The 20553-nt window shown below is 45.9% G+C and overlaps 1 protein-coding gene across 12 annotated transcripts in view; it reads right to left on the reverse strand.

The window, feature by feature from the left end:
- Positions 1–20553, reverse strand: part of MRTFB (myocardin related transcription factor B) — a 453672-nt gene that overhangs the window by 120815 nt on the left and 312304 nt on the right. For 3 of the 12 annotated variants that reach the window (XM_040356876.1, XM_040356878.1, XM_040356877.1), the window contains exon 1: positions 15293–15594. The exons of 7 other annotated variants lie outside the window; for them this stretch is intronic. In XM_040356876.1, coding sequence (XP_040212810.1) covers positions 15293–15563 — 271 coding nt within the window. In that variant the 5' untranslated portion in view covers positions 15564–15594. Of the gene's footprint in view, positions 1–15292; positions 15596–20553 lie in introns of those variants that run through there. 2 more of the 12 variants (XM_040356874.1, XM_040356886.1) reach the window with 2 other exon arrangements.

A 20553-nucleotide genomic window follows, 5' to 3' on the forward strand; every position in this document is an offset into this window, starting at 1 on the left:
CCCCCCCTCTGGAAAAAGAAAAAAAAAATTGTACTTGCAAATATTAAAATCTAATTTTATTTAAAACATTTCTAATGGGAATATATCAGTAAATGCACACTTGAAAGCACCCTTTCTGAAAACTGGTGGACACTTGATGGATAGATGTGTCTGTCCCAGTATAATGAAACAGATTACAAGGGCAATATAGCAAGGAGAGGGACGAATCAAAGGGCATGAGAGGTGACCAAATGTAGATTAGGAAAGATAATCAATTGTGAAATGGGAAAAATTATCTCAAAGAAAAAAAAATTACTTCCTGCCAGACTGCAGATCTAATGCATCAGTCTACAGAAGACAGAAACCAAAATGCTTTCTGGACTACAAGAAAAATTGGCAACCAATAAGGTGACACTTATGAGGATATTTCTAAAGCAGAGAATCTGACATTCAGCAAACAATCTCTGCAGGTACATGTTCCAGGTCCGTGCGTTTTAAATGACAAGAATGAGCCGATTTGATTCACTTCTGTGTATAGAGCTGTAAGTCCAACTTTTCGTTACATTGAAGTAGCAGTAGTTTAAATTGGAATCGCAGGCACCACCTAACCAATCCTAAAAATGCTCCCTTCCCCCTTTCATACGGACTACTACTACTACTTTCACACGAGGCGGATCTCTGCTGAGCCGGCGGATGACAAGTCCCTCTCTGCTAGCCGAGCGGGGAGGGGCTTTGTGCAGCGCCGCTGTCTCCAATGGAGAGATCTGATAAAAATGGACAGAATGTCAGTTTTCATCAGATCTCACCCAATCCGCCTTGGACGGATGCATAATAAACACCACCAATATCACCCAAAAGCTTGATAATGCAACAGAAATAAGTTTCCCATAACATGATTGCAGAAAATATAATGGCACTTTGCGGACCAATGCTCATGATCAGGCATGGACTATGCTTGTACAAGTATGGATGACATTCGCTAGTTTTCTGCATGCTAAAGACTGAGATGTGAGTGATCAGCGGTGTATGATCGATCAGTTCTCGGTCTTAGGAAGAGTCGGGAGACAGTTGCAACTATCTAGGGGAGTAGGATTTTATTTTTATATAGCCATACTTCTCTTAAGATGTACCAGCTACAGCAGGGGTGCCCAATCAGTGGCCCGCGGGCCACACGTGACCCGTGACCTCCTGCTTTGGGATAGCAGGTTTGCAAGCCCAGATCGCAGGTTGCCGACCTGTGTGAAAGCAGCCTTAGGCCCATTTCACATGATCGGTTCAACCCACACAGACCCTCCATTCATCTCTATGTAGAGGCAGATGTAAAATGGACTTGTGTCCATTTGCACCCACCTACCTCCAATCCAATCCACAAAAATAGATCTGTCCCCCTCCATCTGGTTGGATTGGATGGGAGGACCCACAGAGTAGAGTGGGCTGTGTTCGTGTCTGCTCTGCATATACAGAGCAGATGCGGATTCGGTCTTCCGTCCGCTCCACTTATTATATGTGGCCGGCGACCAGTTACCAAGTCGCTTATGTGGCCCTCGCTCTTCAAAAGTTTGGGCACCCCCTGAGCTACAGGAACAAAAGGTGTCAGCTGCCCATACTGATTTTTCCCCCAACCTGTCTATTTATACATATTTGAGCATTCTGTTGAATTTGTCTTCACTAACCATGCATTTGGAAGCAATTCATTTTAGCTTATCTTTAAACTGCTAGAGAAGCCGCACGCTAGCTAAAATAAAATACCTTTCTTTCATCTTCCCCAATATCTGTAATAAGTTCACTGCTGTTCATTGCCTCATCAGTCAGATAGGCTTTACTGAATTTAAAGTGGTAGTAAACCCAAGCAAAAATCCACTGACAGGCAGGGCCTTTAAAACAGAAGAGACCCGTCAGCGGTAATGCAATCTGAGCCAAGACCGCATTTACAGCCCCTCTATGTGCAGCGGTGAAGTGACTCCTGTGCGCAGGTATGGGAGCGATATCACTGCAGCCCAGCCATTCAAGTGGCTAAAGATTTGGAAGGTTTTTTTTTTTTTTTTTTTATCAAAAAAAACGTTTATTGAGCATAAAAAAAAAAAAAAAAAAAGATTTGGAAAGTTAACATGGAAGCGCCTGGGAGAGCTGTAACAGCCCAGCACAAGAGGGTTCTATTGGTAGGCAAATCTCATAATGTACTAGTATGCGATGCATACTAGTACATTATGACTTAAACCTGCAAGGGGCACTTTTTTTTATTTTACTAAGACTTTACTACCACTTTAACTGGAAATTCGTAACCAAAAGATAAATAAAGTTGTCACTTAGCCTGGTGCTACATGGGCAATCTTTTAGTTGCTCAATTGTGTTTTTAAAATCTTGTAAGACTAATCTCTTAATATCACACTGCTTTTTACGAGAGCTGCTACATAAAAGATTCTCAGCCGTGCAATTGAGGGATCAATCTACCACTATCACACAATGCAATAATCACCTAGCGAAAACTGCCATCTACTCTCCTACGTAGGATTATACGGGTGTAGGAGAGTAAATCGGCAATTTCATTTAGGCAAATCTTGGGTGATTTTTCACATTCACGTATATCCGTGAGATTAATCTCATAAAACTAATTTATTAATCACTATATTATCAATCTCCTGCAGTGGTACTAATTAGCAGCTTTCCGGGCTCAGATTTAAAAACTGCTCATGTAGCCCTGGCCTCATACACAGAGCATTGGCATGTGTCTTTATGTATTACTAGTATCTGCTCATCCACGTTATGTCTAAAGCTAAATGACTGATCATCTGAACAAGAACGGAGGACAAAAAGTTCATAGATCACTTTCTCATAAATACGTGCCAAAAACGTCAAGCCATTAATTGCCTGGGTTTGTTTACTTTCAAGCTTGTCTATTGCAGTCTGTGCTGAAGTCACTTCCCTGCTATGAGTCACCATGGAGTGACATCAGTACGGCCTCCATACAGGCTCCAGCTCAGAGGTGAATGGAGGAATGTGCAGGCTGGGAGGAAGGAACAGGGCCGTTCATACAGCACACAAGAGGATTCCTCCTCCGATTCTTTTTTCCTTGCACTACAACATTTCGGTTCCTGGTAAACAAGACTAGTACTAAAGTATACATGACTCAATGTGATAAGAGGGCCGACTTCCCCAAACCCCGAAGGCTGAATACACAATAATAACTAAGAAGACAACATGCAGTACTGGCCAACATTTCATCCCTTCCCCGTATTTCACCAACTGTTCAGCTTGTCTGGTGTGCTAGATGAAAAAGGGGCCAACAGAACATTTAACAATATATCATAAAAATGATACCAACCTATGCAAGTTGTGGGATCAGAAAACGAAACATCCAACAGTATATTATGAATTACCGGCATCTCCTGAGTGAGGCTCGGGTGACACTACAGCAGCCTGAAAGTCGTGCAACTTTGCGGGGACTTGAGTGCTACTTTGATGCGACTTTGAAGCAAGGAAGGAGCACCAACGCAGGGAATGCCTGGGTATTCTACCTGCAACGTCTGATCCAAAATCACATCAATACAGATGAGAAGCCGACTTCCATTAAAGTCTATGAGCACAAGTCACGTTGAAGTAGTACAGGAACCTTTTCTAAAGTTGGAGCGCCTTCAGTAGTGCCAAGAGCTCTCACTGACTAACATGGGATTTCATGTGACTAGGGGTCTCACAAGTCAGATCCCAAGCCTTAGGGCAACCTCTGATACCTAACAAAAGACCGCATCTCGTTAAAACTGCTTACTTTAAATGGAGTCATTGTGCAACTCTTACGGCATCCAACCGACACGTCTACTCATTGGATAGAGTGGAGGGGGAGAAGAACACTTGTTAGGCATTTATTGCTGTCTGGGAGACTCACCCTTTTTGTCATGTTTACTGTCATTGAGAATGAAAATGAGAATCACAAATTTTGGGCCGTCACCAGAACAGAAAAAAGGGGAAATCTTCAAAATGGAGCTACTTGTTCTAGTGACCCCGACGACAACCAGGGATTGATAACAAAAATACAACTCCAGACTTCTAATCACGGTCAGTCCAGAGATAAAGGACCTTTAAGTTGAAACAAGCAATCTATACTCTTCAGACTGTAAAACTGCACCAGGCAGCCCACATATTAGTATTTTTTTTCTGTTTAACCAGCAGGTCGAATGAAAAAACAAAAACAAATCCCCCATCCACACACTCGATGTGAATGGTGAGGGGACAGGACAATTCCACTGGGCTATTGTGTTCTGAAGGCGGGGAGACTCAGAATAAACAGACGATGGATTGCACGATAATTTTCCAACAGGGTGATTGGCTTCTGTACAAATTGGAAGATCGAGTTCTGCACAACCAGCCTGCACATAAATTTGGCAGGTTTAGCATGGATCTGTGTATGGCCAGCTTTAGACTGAACATCTAGAACTTCATGCAATGTTCCCATCACTTGGCCGGTCCAGGTGCTTGATCAATCCCAACTTTACAATTGGGATCCACCCAGAGCCCTGGAACTCCAACAGTCTCAACCTTTTAGTGAGCCAGCCACTCCCTTCACCTCCACAGCCCAGTGCTCCAGTGAGCACTGGAGGGGCAGAGCAGAGAGCTGACTGACAGTCACCACTTTCTGCTCAGAGTGGGGGAGAGAAGTGCGCGTTCAGTTCTCAGCGCAGAAGTCGCAGGGAAAGATGCAGCATCGGATCTATGCTGCATTCACCTATATACACACACTGTATACAACATTGCGGCAATGATCTTGGCACATGCTTACCTCCAACATGGGTTAATGAACCCATTATCCATCCATAACTGTACACTGCACTAACCTGCAATCTCCACATTAAAGCCATCATTATATTATATAAAGATTTCTGCACTGCTGAATTTGTTTCCATGCATACGTACTGAATAGGACACAAAGGGAATCTTCCAAGCTTGGGACATAGACAGCAAAAACGATAGATTGAACTCTTCCCTATCCACAATTAAAACAAAAAAACATAAAAATGGATAAAAATGGGAACACAAAAAAATAAAAAATAAAGACTGTATTCCAAGGTCAATACATTTTTATGTTTATGCTCAGAAAAAAAGAAGCCAGTTCAGCTAAAATATTTCTAAGGCATTAGTAGCTACTGACAACATATATCAGTCCAGAAGCTTTGAACAGGTCGGGGGACAGCAAGTGTCACATTACAAGGGCTTGGCGAGGCTAGGAAGATGGTATGTTGCTATACAACTGTAGAGTTTCTAAGCTGGAATGCCGGGTCTGCTCACTGTCACACTCGGGAACAATGCTATCTCAACAGATTGGAGGTCCATGTTTTCAACATGATTTCCTGGTTGGAATGAAATCAGAGCAGAGGCATTTCTCTGTAACAAAAAGGTGCAAACAGGGCACAGCAAGTAAACAGCAGGCACCATTTTAAGAACAGACATTTTGTTCTCGATCAATGACTTTATTGTGTTCCCGAAAACAATGACGATAATTGGTATAAATGATATACAATGCAACACATCGCAGTGACAGCAAACTGCCACACATTTAAAAATGTACAAGATGGATTCATACATCTGAATATTTTGGTGGACAAACCCTGCATGTTTCTGTACATACTGTCTGGGCACTGGCAGGAGCTTCTTGTTCCTAGGGCTCATTCACACAGACGTATCTGAAATACATCCACTAAATACCCATGATCTTGATGGCATATTTGCTGTAGGCATGCAATGCATGTGCAATGTTTACATGAATACAGCGTCCAGGGTTCCTATTGGTCATTGCTTCCAAAGCCTCGTACACACGATCGGATTTTCCACAGACAAAGTGACTGTTGTCCGAGGGGCGTGTGCCTGGATTTTGTCTTGCATACAAACGACACACAATTGTCGGCCAACAAACACCAACGTAGTGACGTACTACGTAGTTTTTCAGCTCTTCAGCGCCACCCTTTGGGCACCTTCTGCTAATGTTGTATTTGGTGAGCATCGCTTCCAATCGTGCGCGTTTGTGCTTTGGACTTTTGTACACACAATCGGAAAATTTGACAACAGACCGTTGTTCGTGGAAAACTTTAAAGCCTGCCATCCAACATTTGTCTGCGGAAAATCGAACAATTGTCCGATGGAACGTACAGACAGTCAGATTTTCGGGCCAACAGTCTGTCAACACAGAATTCCCGTTGGAAAATCCAACCGTGTGTACAAGGCTTAAGGCCGACATTTCAATATCAACAATGTGTATTTATACACTGTTGGCTCGACCAAGTCAGAGACGTTGTAGCGGTGCACACTCAGGAAACTATACTCTATACCAGAGGTGGCAAACACAAGGCCCACGGGCCGAATCCGGCCCGCCTGGCCTTGTAATGTGGCCCGCGCAGCGGCACGCCAGCCTTCACTTCCTCTTCTCACAGCCGCTTTCTGCTGCCAACATGAAACAGGTCTCCTTGGCAACCGGAGTAAACACTTAATCCCTCTCCTCCTCAGTACTGTGTGTAGCTGAGCGCATGCAATGTGGATCCAGCATGTACATCCCCAGCAGTTTTCCAGCCTATCTCCTGCAGGCTGCTGCTTGAGTGGGAGGGAAAGGGATGTGCCTGACCCCTGCGATCGCGCCCGCCTGGAAGAGGGAGGTGTGAGCAGCTAAGCAGAGGGAGCCGAGTGACTGAACTTCCTGGAAGATAAGCTCAGCAAGCAGTACATAGTGGATTAGTTTACAGGCACCTCTATGCGGAGTCTGCTGAGTTACTGCAGTTTAGCATAGAGGAGCTGTTAGCTGACAAATCAGATTGAATCTTCATGTGGCACAGTGAGAAATTGGGCTCATTAAAGCGGGAGTTCACCCATTTAAAAAAAAAAAAAAAATCTCCCCTTAGCTTCCTGCTCGTTCGGTCTAGGGGAATCGGCTATTTATATTAAAATATGAGCTGTACTTACCCGTTTTCGAGCTGCATCTTCTTCCGTCGCTTCCGGGTATGGGTCTTCGGGAGCGGGCGTTCCTTCTTGATTGACATTCTTCCGAGAGGCTTCCGACGGTCGCATCCATCGCGTCACTCGTAGCCGAAAGAAGCCGAACGTCGGTGCGGCTCTATACTGCGCCTGCGCACCGACGTTCGGCTTCTTTCGGAAAATCGTGACGCGATGGATGCGACCGTCGGAAGCCTCTCGGAAACCTGTCAATCAAGAAGGAACGCCCATTCCCGAAGCCCATACCCGGAAGCGACGGAGAGGATGCGTCTCGTAAACGGGTAAGTACTGCACATATTTTAAAATAAATAGCCGATTCCCCTAGTAATAACGAGCAGGAATCTAAGGGGGAAAAGTGCCCTCTAAGGGTGAACCCCCGCTTTAAAGCATTGTACCCCCCAGGGTGTGCTCTCCTCGCCTGCCTGGTGCGTGCCCTCCGCGCCTGCCTGGTGCGTGCCCTCCGCGCCTGCCTGGTGCGTGCCCTCCGCGCCTGCCTGGTGCGTGCTCTCCTCGCCTGCCTGGTGCGTGCTCTCCTCGCCTGCCTGGTGCGTGCTCTCCTCGCCTGCCTGGTGCGCTTTGGGAGGTGGGGGGGACTGTGGAGGTGTGTAGGAAGATGCGTTTAGAGGTGGGGGTTGGGGACAGAGTGCTGGGTGCAGGGGTCACAACCCAGGAGGGGTGGAAGTAAAATGTTGCACATTGGACGTAGCGCACCCCTGAATTTCTGCACGTCGCACACCCCTGAATTCCTACCCTCTGTACGTAATGCACTGCTGAACCCTGCACGTAGCATAATCCCGACGTAATCCTGAACTCTGCACTCTGTATGTAGTGTGACCCAGATACAACTGGTCCTTTGAGGGCAATCACACTGCTGATGCGACCCTCGACGAAATTTAGTTTGACACCCGTGCTCTATACGCAGTGTATATCACATTGTGAATGGACGCTTAATACTTGCTCTCTTACATCTGAAACCAATCTTTCTCCAGCATCTGGTGTAGTAGTGAGAACTACCATTTACAAGGTACCACAAATAGGAGATAAACTGCTGAGAAGCAAAAATGGGCTACTTGGTAGAACATTTAAAAAATACCAAACCTCAAAAAAAAAAAAAAAATGTTCTTAGTAGTTTGCACAAGAAAGAGAACATTCTTATTACTTAATTCATCTCACAGTAGGTGATAAGGATACTGCATTTCTGGCAGGATCTGCATGCATTTTCTGTAACTGCTAAAAAATGTTCTTAGCATCAAAAATAAAGACTAATGCAGCCATTACTTGTAAGGACTAGTAGTCTAGAATTTCTTGGGAGCTGAACGTTTTTTTTTTTTTTACTTCCCTAAAAGCAGAGAATGTACAATAACAGTGTAAACAAAAACTTTAGCCTTTACAACCACTTTAACTTTAATGACAGTACTACAAGAACAATGGGATTTCATGGAGGGGTACAAAGTAGGGCAGTGGTCATCAACCCTGTCCTCAGGGCCCACTAACAGGCCAGGTTTGCAAGATAACTGAAATACATCACAGGTGATATAATTTGCTGCTCAGTGATTGCAGTATTCTAGTCTGCATCTCCCCAAGGTAATACATAAAACCTGGCCTGTTAGTGGGCCCTGAAAACAGGGTTGATGACCACTGAAGTAGGGAACACTTACCTGCTCTGTTGCAATTGTTTTGCACAGAGCAGACCCAAACCTCCTCTTCTTGGGTCTCTTGTGTGTTCATAACCCATTCCCCCCTGTTGAGTGCCCCCACATCAAGCAGCTTACCATGAGGGCACCCAAGACGCAGCACTGTGTCCATTCAGACACAAAGCCGTGGCCCAGCCCCCCTCTCTCGCATTGGTTCACTGACTGATTGACAGCAGCAGGTGCCAATGGTGCTTTGCTGCTGTCTCAGCCAATGAGGAGAGTAAGCACAGGACAGCCGAGACTCTTGTGCAACATCGCTGGATTGAGATGTGGCTCAGGTAAGAGTCAGAGACATAAAAGAACCCAGCATGGTGATTCTCAGACCCATATAAGTGAAAGACTAGCTTTTGGTGGAAAGAGCTTTGTCATGGATACAAGTTCAAAGCGAACCCTCAGCTTCTATCGCTTTGTGGTGCAAAGAACACATTATCAGAGAGAAGATTGCAGAGAACACACCTTTGTTTCATGTTTACTTCTATAAACACACACCTTAACAGAAGGTGATTTTACGATAGACAGACAGAGAGGTCTCAGTAAACCATATCTAAGACTCGAAAACAATGAACTTCTTAAACGTATTACCATAGAAGAGATTTTATCCACAACTGTTCAATATGAAATAACTGCACGGGGGTCAGAGCCACATTGAACAGTCTATCCACAAGATACCGTGTTGTATTTTACACAGGCTTAGGAGAGATCACTTCTGTGCCTTGTGTCATATGACAATCATTCAAAGAATGTTCTCTGGCACCTGGATTTGGATTTTGTCTGAATTGTTTTTAATACCAAGCAAATACAATTCCATTTTAAAGTGACTGTCAGGAATTCTTCAAAAAATAAAAACCCGGGTAAACACCAACTTCTTTGCTAGCCCGCTCCTTTGGAGAAATCTTCCATTGAAGCCTGCTAACCGAATCTTGTGTGTTCATTTCCTGATCCCATGCAGAGCTCAGTGCTTCCTCCTGCCGACTTCCACATCACTACTGCATCTTGTAGAGGGTTTCTAAAGTGGAATTAAACTTTTTCCCAGAAGGTGTTAGCCAAAATGTGCTAGTATGTGCAAATATACTAGCACATTATAGCACTTACATGCCAAACGCTCCCCTTCGGTACTGAGGTGTCAGTACTCCACAGCGCTTCCATCTGCTCTCATCCAGTCTTCTTTCTGGGTTCAGACTTTTCAACCTCTTGATTGGCTGAGCCATGATTACATCACTACCCAAAGATTTGCACAGAAGTCAAATCATCACAGCACAGAGGAGGTACCATAAATGTACTTAACCTGCTCTGTGTAGTGGTTTTGCACAGAGCAGCCCAGATCCTCCTCTTCTTGGGTCCTTATTGGGCGCTCCTGGCCCCTCTCTCCTGTGGAGTGCCCCCACAGCAAGCAGCTTGTTATGGGCACACCTGAACCAAGCCACAGCTCCATGTATTCATTCAGACATATAGCTCATGGCCCGGCCCTTTTTCTCTCCTCATTGGCTGACTGACTGATTGACAGCAGTGGGAGCCAAATGGCACTGCACTACTATCTTAGCCAATCAAGCGGGGAGTCCCGGGCAGCCGAGACAATTCTGCAACATCACTGGATCTAGATGGGGCTCAGGTAAGTATTAGGGGGCTGCTACACAGAAGTTTTTTTATCTTAATGCATAGAATGCATTAAGATAAAAATCTTCTGACTTTACAACCACTTCAATGCTGACTGGCAGAAGAATTTATGACAGAAGAGACCAATAGGGTTTTCAGTTCAGTTTCATCAAGTTCAGTTCTGCTTTAAGACCTCTCCTTCATTTTGGCAAATCTAAAGAAATAGCAGCACCCCAAAACAAGCAAGACAAGTCATGAGGGATCCAACTTGGTAATGTGTATTTTACCAATAATTCTACTGCTCCATTCAGTGTGTTCTGAGGCCTACACTTTACATAAAATGAGGTTATCACAGATATACATGATAAAAAGATATCTCCTTCTACCTCCACACTAAGAAAGTAGTTTAGCGTAAAATAAACTTACCACCCCGGGCTACGGGCAATGTAGTTTTTCTACATTTTTAAGTCTGAGTTTAACACTTTACAGACATCCAATATGTAACCTTTGGTAAAGATGTTGCACAATATATACTAGAACTTGCAGTAGGGAGCATTTTAAATAACTTTTTTTTTTTATAAGAAACCAGTCTGAGGTTTACTTGCTTTTTATAACTTGTACTAGATAATGCCTACTGGAAAGTGATTGGTGCTCTTCAGTGCTTCACTTTTGTGAGATACTGTATGTTCCCACTCTTGCAACCTTGTACCGATTCCCTATAGCGACAGTAGGCCGGCCGGGGATTTTCTCTCCACACCCACCATCACAAATTGAGAAGAACGGCCACTGTATTCATTCACAGAGATCTGTGAATGAATAAACTACAAGTACTGACAGGCTTTGCGGCTGATGGCTTGTAGTTCCCAATGAACTATCAGGGAGCTAGTGAGAATTTGAGGTAGTTCATTGAGTAACTGTCTGCCCGTATCAGAAGTACGAGCAGACAAACACCGACGGTCTGCAGGAGCCTGAGGTTGACCCTGCGAAGCTTTACAAGTTCCTAATAAAAAAAAATAATAATAAATGCATATTTTTTACCAACATAAAAATGTGCATTATTATTTATTTTTAGAAAATGTGAACTTATCCTTTAAACGTGTACCAATAGCCAAACCTTGTTTTGGGACATTTGGACAGTTTAGATAAGGACCGACATCCCTGGTAATTTGTTTTCTTACTTGCAGCTCCACTAGGGATATCCCATCTACTTCCTATTGTACCAGGAAATATCTCAAAAGAGAGGAGACCTCTGATTTCCCATTGTTTGTGCCCTGGTGAAGGTCGCCTGGACAAAGAGGTTGAGTCTCTCCACTGGAGACACAAATGGCAATAAAAAAAAACTTGACTAATGCTGGCCATACACCTATAGTTTATCTGCTAGTCGGCTGGTTCTCAACCTAAACAATGCCTGCACCCAATCAGAATGTTCAGGTATTGTGAGAGCCAGCAGGGCCGACTAGAAAGACATAGAAGCTTGGGCCAGTGGGAGATTCTTCCATCCACACAGTTCAGCGTAGATGGAGGAATCTGTTCCACTTTTTCCCATCTAACCATAGAAAATCTATAGGTGTATGGCCAGCATAAGGCTCTAAAGCTGGCCATACACTGATAGAAATGAGGATTGTATTTTAACATTAGCTGCATCTGACTGACAACCAAACCACAATGTTCCACCCACTTTGATTTTTCAGTGAAAGGATGTTTGGTGGAAGGGTCACCCACAAAGACAATTTCAGTTGGTTCATCAAGAACCCAGTGAAATTTGCAGAGTTTATGGGCAGCTTAACTCCTTACTACCCTGAGGGGATGGTCTTTTGGACTTTTATTAACTGTATGTTGCAACTTGGGTCTGTGTATGTACAAACAACTCTGAAAAGGGTCGCTGGTTGGAAACTCTATTTTATTTTGCATACAGCCGTGTATTTGTGTATCATACAATGCAACCATCAGTCTAACTTGATGCGTCTACTGCTTTTTTTTTTTTTTACACGCAAAAATCTGTCTGCATGTTGGGTGTCACATTTTCTTCTATATAATATGAATCCATTGTTTTTCCAATACATGGCCCATTCTCAGGTGCTCACCTTGGGCATTACCAAGGTTCCCTGATAAAATAATGAAAGAAGCTTGTGCATTTGCCATTGGATAAGGCTCAGACGTGGCATCCCTGGGCACCTGGTTCGCTGCTGCATAAAATTAACACAATTTCTCAGAAACGGTGCAAGATCTTTCAATCCAATATTGGATTATTTCTCTTGCCAATCCATCAGGTACATCTCTTTTCTATACAGAGCTTTAGTGAAGACAGATCTATGAAAAGCTGTGAATATTTGAAACTCAGGCACGTGCAGAGTATTTAAAGCAGGGCCGGCCAAGCTGCAGAAATGTCTGACGAGATTAATGTACTGAATCCTGCAGAGCAAATACTTTCCAGTCTCTTAAGGTTTGGCTATACACAATGACAGATCTCATAACAAAATAGCACTGTGTGCCTGGGTGACAAGTGCCTGCAATGCTTACTATGGAAAATTCTGCGGCTGCTTGTAGCACAAACCACAAGTTCACATCATGCATGCCAAGATTAAAATCCAGGTACTTACAAGTACACAGCCTATTGCCGCTCCCATACAGACCACAGACACACTTCACATATACAACCCAGTATACCAGTTGCACTACTTCCAGAAAGAAGATCATACATCACATAGACTGACAAGCACAGCGGATGACTCATTTCAAACACAATGTAAACACTTTTAGCCAACATGGGAATACAATAGCGAGGACGACAATATGTAACTGTGAAAAACAGAACAATACAAGAGACAAAAAACCCGATCGAACGTTCACCCTGAGATGTGCAACAATCAAGTATCTGCAGTAACTAGATACAAAATGTGAGCGCTTGTCCTACAGCAAGCAATGATTAAATGAATAAATGAATGCAGCCCAGATTACAGACGAGATCGGGTGACAACAGGGAAGCAGAAAGAGAGAGAGGTAATGATTTACACCTAGACAACTAGTGAGCTCATGCCTCCCTCCCTCCAGCATTACAGATGAACAATGATGTCATCCCCCAGACTTGTTTAAACACCAGGTTGGGACATCATGCCCTCTTTTCTAGAGAGCGCAGGAAGTGGAGGGGTGGGGAAGATTTTATTTACACAAAAGCCAATATAGACTTATACATTAACATCATATGGGAAAAAAAAGATTCTTTGGCACTGCAGCTAAACAAGAAATCAGAACGTGTCTGGGTTTATTTCTCATTCATACGGCGTATGCATGGAACACTGGGTCTTATCGGCTTCTGCCAACAATGCGCACCCAAGGCCCCGTTCACATCTGCGTGGTGTGCTTTTTCTGGGTCACTTTTCTATGTGCATTTTGCATGTTTTCAGCTGCACTGCCATTAATACTATGAGAAATTTATTTTTACGAAAGTACAAGGTCCTGCATTGTCATAAAATTTACATTCTAACAGAGATTAAAGGCAGCGCACCTAAAAACGTGCGGAAAAAACGCGCATAAAATGCGATGGGGAAAAACTGCATCACACAGATGGAAATCTGGCCTGAGGTACTCGCATTTAGACACATACAATTCTTCCAAAGGCTTCATGCCCATGTGTACAAGCCCCTACAATAGCAAGTATATGCAAAGACATTGTGTACATACATACATACAACAGTGGTGGTATATTTTGATGGGGGGAGGGTGTTAAGTGCAGCCCTTATCACAAAAGTGTGGCACATAAAAATCAGTGCGAGACCGCAGACGCGCCGCACGAGACTGTTCGGGGACTGCAGACGCGCCGCACGAGACTGTTCGGGGACTGCAGACGCGCCGCACGAGACTGTTCGGGGACTGCAGACGCGCCGCACGAGACTGTTCGGGGACTGCAGACGCGCCGCACGAGACTGTTCGGGGACTGCAGACGCGCCGCACGAGACTGTTCGGGGACTGCAGACGCGCCGCACGAGACTGTCCGGGGACTGCAGACGCGCCGCACGAGACTGTCCGGGGACTGCAGACGCGCCGCACGAGACTGTCCGGGGACTGCAGACGCGCCGCACGAGACTGTCCGGGGACTGCAGACGCGCCGCACGAGACTGTCCGGGGACTGCAGACGCGCCGCACGAGACTGTCCGGGGACTGCAGACGCGCCGCACGAGACTGTCAGGGACTGCAGACACGCCGCACGAGACTGTCAGGGACTGCAGACACGCCGCACGAGACTGTCAGGGACTGCAGACACGCCGCACGAGACTGTCAGGGACTGCAGACACGCCGCACGAGACTGTCAGGGACTGCAGACACGCCGCACGAGACTGTCAGGGACTGCAGACACGCCGCACGAGACTGTCAGGGACTGCAGACACGCCGCACGAGACTGTCAGGGACTGCAGACACGCCGCACGAGACTGTCAGGGACTGCAGACACGCCGCACGAGACTGTCAGGGACTGCAGACACGCCGCACGAGACTGTCAGGGACTGCAGACACGCCGCATGAGACTGTCAGGGACTGCAGACGCGCCGCACGAGACTGTCGGGGACCGCAGACGCACCGCACGAGACTGCCAGGGACTGCAGACACGCCGCACGAGACTTTCAGGGACTGTGAATATTCTATAGGAGCTGTTGAGTGCTGGGGGGAAGTGCTGCAGGAGATAGAAATAGACTGGAGACATATTACATGAGACTGCAGGAAATCACAGCTAGAACAGGACAGCTAGGAAACACAGATCAGTGTGTGCAGGGGCCCTGAAGGCTGCAGGTTGGGCACAGGGACAGCCAATCAGTTTATGTATCAATCCTCCTCCTTACAATGGCAGACTTTAGGAAACGATGAGTGCAGAAGTTCATGTATAGAATGTGAGGAGGGGGAGGAGGTGATGGAGGATTCTGATGTCAGGCGCTATGATATGAAGTGGTAGAGCCCGGACAATGCTGTATAATGTACACAGACAGGAGGCGGACACTGCGGACACCGGAGTCATGTCTGCATAGCAATGCATCCCCCATCCCCCCCGATCATCAGCCCGCACTGACCTTCCTTCAGACTCTTCTGGCTGTTGAGATCCAGACATTCCTTGTCCTTCAATGCCTCCAGATCGCCGGTAGATAGGATCTCCGGGAAGCCGGGCTGCTTCTTACTGCTATCAATCATAGTGAGATCCTCTCTATATCCCGAGCAGACAAAGGCCGGAATCCTGGGAGCGGCGGCGGCGGCGGCGATGGTACGCGATCCCCCGAGCCAGGAGCGGAGTGTGGAGCGATCACAGGTCTGAGCCCGGGAGGACAGCCATAGTACTCCGCTCATCAGACCTGCGCACAGCGCTCTGGATTCTCCCACACAGGACGGAGACAGCGCAGGGAAGACTCCGCCCCTCCGCACAGCGCGCCCCGCCCACCGCCAATGACTAGGACGGGAAGGGACGGGACTGTGGGATAGCTGGGGGCACATCAGGTGTGAGGTATGGAGAGGGGTTACAACCTCTGCCGGGTTTCCTATACTTCCTCTGATTGTCACACACATGGGGGGAATTTGTCCTTTTGATGCATTTACTCCCAGCAGGAAAAAAATAGATTTAAAAACCCATCTAACCCCTCAATCCGGCATGACAGATGTATTTCTGAATGCACGTTTGTTGTGTTTTTGATGCATTTTCCCCTTTTTCATTCCTCTCCATTCAGGAAATGTGCGTTCCGATGCATTCCATCCAGAAAAAGAACAGCATGTTGTACTTTGACTGACCACACTGATCTATGCCATTGGAATCCATGTTCCACAATGTCCATGTAGAATAAAAACACACCGGACTTCATCTGGTGAGAGCGCCCCTACAGCCTCATATTTCACATTTGGCATTAATGCGTTCTATTGGCCAGAACAATTATTTATTCTGCCCATTAGAATGCAATCATGTGCAAACAAATTACACATGATGCCACAAGGGGCAGGCTTTCCGGCAAATGTCACTGGATGGCCACGCCCCAAGGCTATATAAGAGGTGCCGGATAGCGGGGGCATCACAACAAACAAAAACAGCTTTAGGACAAGACTGGATTTTTTTGTTCTTTTAGCAGGTAACCGGCGGCACCGGGAGAAGACAGCACCGGCTTCTTATTTAATAAAGGACTTGTCAAAAACCTCCTCTTATATTTTGTTAACATTTTGGTGAATGGGTAGCGGTATGATGCCCATTCACATGGGTGTAGGCAGGATCTGAGGGCTTCCAGATTCTGATATAAGCCCCCTGCCCGCAGAACCCAGACAACCACCAGCCAGGGTTATCGGCAAAAGGCCCGTGTCCTCATCAACATGGGGGCACGGTGCTTTGGGTTGGGGGGCCAAGCCGAGCTACAGTTCATTGAGGGAACCATGAATGCCAACATGTACTGTGACATACTGAAGCAGAGCATGATCCCCTCCCTTCGGAGACTTGGCTGCAGGGCAGTATTCCAACATGATAACGACCCCAAACACCCCTCCAAGACAACCACTGCCTTGCTAAAGAAGCTGAGGGTAAAAGTGATGGACTGGCCAAGCATGTCTCCAGACCTAAACCCTATTGAGCATCTGTGGGACATCCTAAAACAGAACTGTAGGAACAGTTTGGGAATGAACCCTTCCTGTTTCAACATGACTTTGCACCAGTGCACAAAGCGAGGTCCATAAAGACATGAATGAGCGAGTTTGGGGTGGAGGAACGTGTCTGGCCTGCACAGAGTCCTGTCCCCAATACAACAGAACACTTTTGGGATAAATTAGAGTGGAGACTGTGAGCCAGTCATTCTCATCCAACATCAGTGCCTGACCTCACAAATGCACTTCTGGAAGAATAGTCAAACATTCCCATAGACACACTCCTAAACCCTGTGGAAGACTTTTCTAAAATAGTTGAAGCTGTTATCGCTGCAAAGGGTGAGCCAACGCAATAATGAACTCTACGAACTAAGACTGGGATGCCATTAAAGTTCACGTTCGTGTAAAGGCAGGTGTCCCAACACTTTTGGTAATATAGTGTATTTATATATATAAAATAAAAAAATTAAATAAGGTGATTGACGGAGCTGTGGTGGCTCAACGCGATTGGCACTGCGCTGACAAGCCATTGACCTCTGCAGCTAGAGGTTCGGATCCTGGTCTCGGCTACATGTGAATTGAGTTTGGTGGTCTCAGCCCGGCTCCCGGTGGGTGTGCTATGCAAGGTAAGCCTGTGCTTAGTACGCCCCCCCCCCCCCCCCACAAAAACCACCACACCTACACACGCACTCTAAATTGGGTTAACACACTCACATTGACCACGCGGTCTCTAAAAGAGAGGCGAAGGACTAATGGGGCTGGTTGAGCGGGCTAATCCTCTCACTCCCTTATAGGGAGTCCCTCTGCCCCGTTGGGCTTCAAAGCGGAGCAGGTAGGGCGGGCTGTGTGGGAGGACCCCCTCACACACCCGCCATTGCCACCCGGGGCATGGAGAAAGGTGGCAGATTGCCTCTGGGGGAGGCCTGCCTACTCCCAACTCCTGCAGTCCGGCTCCTCTCTCGAGTACACGCACAAAAATACACTTTAAAAAAAAAAAAAAATAAGGTGATTGCATAAGTGTGCACACCCTCCTATAACTGGGGATGTAGGTGTGTTCAGAATGAAGCAATCACATTCACTCATGTTAAATAGGAGTTAATACACACCTGTCATCATTTAAAGTAGTGGTGCAACGGATTGTCATTGATCTGTGATCCGCACGGATCAATGACTACGAATCGGCACACACATGATCCGCGGCGCAGGTGGAGGGGGGCGAGCAGAGCGGTAAAACACGCTGTATAGGCTGACACTGAAATAGGCTCTGCTCGCACAGCCCCGCCTCCTCCTTACCCCGCGCTTGTTTACACAGAATGTGCGCCGCAGCCAATCACCTTCTGGTGTGTCCGGCCGGTGAGCATGGCAGGCGAGGCTCCATGTGTGGGGGGGTCGCGTATCGGGCGAGAAGGTGGAGGAAGAGAGGAGCGTCAGGTAGAGGTGAGAGTGAGGCTGCAATGGGGGCACAGTGAGTCGACAGTTTTTTTTGCTGATCCGAAAAATGATCCGATCCGTGAGTTTTTTGATCCGTTGCACCCCTGATTTAAAGTGCCTCTGATTAACCCCAAATAAAGTTCAGCTGTTCTAGTAGGTCTTTCCTGACATTTTCTTAGTCGCAACCTAAAGCAAAAGCCATGGTCTGCAAAGAGCTTCCAAAGCATTAGAGGGATTTTATTGTTAAAAGGTATCAGTCAGGAGAAGGGTACAAAAAGAATTTCCAAGGCATTAGATATACCATGGAACACAGTGAAGACGGTCATCATCAAGTGGAGAAAATGTGGCACAACAGTGACATTACCAAGAACTGGACAAAGATTGCTGAAAAGACGAGAAGAAAACTTGTCAGGGAGAGTGCCAAGCAACAATAAAGGAGCTGCAGGAATATCTGGCAAGTACTGGTTGTGTGGTACATGTGACAACAATCTCCCATGTTCTTCATATGTCTGGGCTATGGGCTAGAGTGGCAAGACAGAAGCCCTTTCTTTAGAAGAAAAACATCCAAGCCCAGATACATTTTGCAAAAACACATCTGAAGTCTCCCAAAAGCAAGTGGGAAAATGTGTTATGGTCTGATGAAACCAAGGTTCAACTTTTTGGCCATAATTCCAAAAACAACACTGCACATCACCAAAAGAACACCATACCCACAGTGAAGCATGGTGGTGGCAGCATCATGCTTTGGGGCTGTTTTTCTTCAGCTGGAACAGGGGCCTTAGTCAAGGTGGATGGAATTATGAACAGTTCCAAATACCAGTCAATATTGGCACAAAACTTTCAGGCTTCTGCTAAAAAGATGAACATGAAGAGGAACTTCTTTCAGCATGACAACGACACAAAGCATTCATCCAAATCAACAAAGGAATGTCTTCACCAGAAGAAGATTATAGTTTTGGAATGGCCCAGCCAGAATCTGATTGAAAATCTGCGGGGTGATCTGAAGAGGGCTGTGCACAGGAGATGCCCTCACAATCTGACAGTTTTGGAATGTTTTTGCAAAGAAGAGTGGGCAAATATTTCAAAGTCAAGATGTACATTGCTGATAGACTCACACCAAAAAAGACTGAGTGCTGTAATAAAATCAAAAGGTGCTTCAAAGTATTAGGCTGCATTCACACCTGAGCGTAGCGCTTTGCCGCAATATATGCAACGTTTTTTGCCGCGATTTGTCGCAGCGTTTTTTACCACGATTTTGGACAGGTCTAGGGTCACCAATGTTAAAAACCGAAAAACCGCCAAATACGCTCAATTCGAGCAACAAAAAAGGGTCCGGAACTTGTTTGAGCTTCAGGCGTTCGGCGTCAGGCTATTTGGAGTGGAGCTTTCAGTTTGTCGTTCAATTGAGTTGTACAGTTTATAGGTTACAATAAAAGGTGGAAAAAGTTCTGAAATGATTGATCTTTGTCTCATTTTTTACATTACAGAAACCTGACATGTGTAGACTTTTTATATCCACTGAATATAAACGTTTTCTCCAATGCTCCTTGTACTTCTTCCTTGTGTATGTACACATGTAGAGAATACAGCTTAGTGCTGGGAACAATGTGCAGGGGTTACAAATTGGTCATCCAATGGCTGAAGAAGAAGCGTGTTGCAGGATTGGAGAGAATCTGCATGGTCAATGACATCACTAGATGTAGTGACAACAAGAGCCTGGCCTGTCCAAGCTGAAGGAGGAGGGACCAGTACAATTTAGTTTTGCTTTCAATGATTTAGTGGTTAAAGGCCGTCTATAATGTATTGATGCATTAATAAAGCTCATCTTCACAGCAAAAAACAAATGAACTGCATCGCAATTCCCCCCAGCAAACATGTAACCCCGACACTCCTTTTTTTCTATGTTTACCTTTTCTTCTAATTGTGTCCCTTCTTGCCCCTTGCCTACATTTTCTCTACCCTGCTCCATCAGCCTTCTGGGAAATCTAAGCCTGCTATCCCAGGATGGATCAGTGTGCCCACAGTGGCTGGAGTAAGGCAGAAATAATGGCACGTCATCTGGGGTTAACTACATGAACTCTGAAGAGACAGCTGGCCCCCAGTGTGTAGGCAGAGGATGGCAGAGCGGTACCCGCTGTCTAGCAGCAGATCACAGCAGGACAACACTGGATCCACTGGGTGTGTGATAATGTTAATCAAGCATAACCCACCAAAATAGGTAAGAGGGTTAAAAGTAAAAATAACCCCAGCGAGGGTGAACATCCTCTTTAAAATGGCACCATGATGTGGCACA

This window comes from Rana temporaria, chromosome 6, assembly GCF_905171775.1.
Source record: "Rana temporaria chromosome 6, aRanTem1.1, whole genome shotgun sequence".
In the NCBI taxonomy this organism is placed as follows: Eukaryota; Metazoa; Chordata; class Amphibia; order Anura; family Ranidae; genus Rana; species Rana temporaria.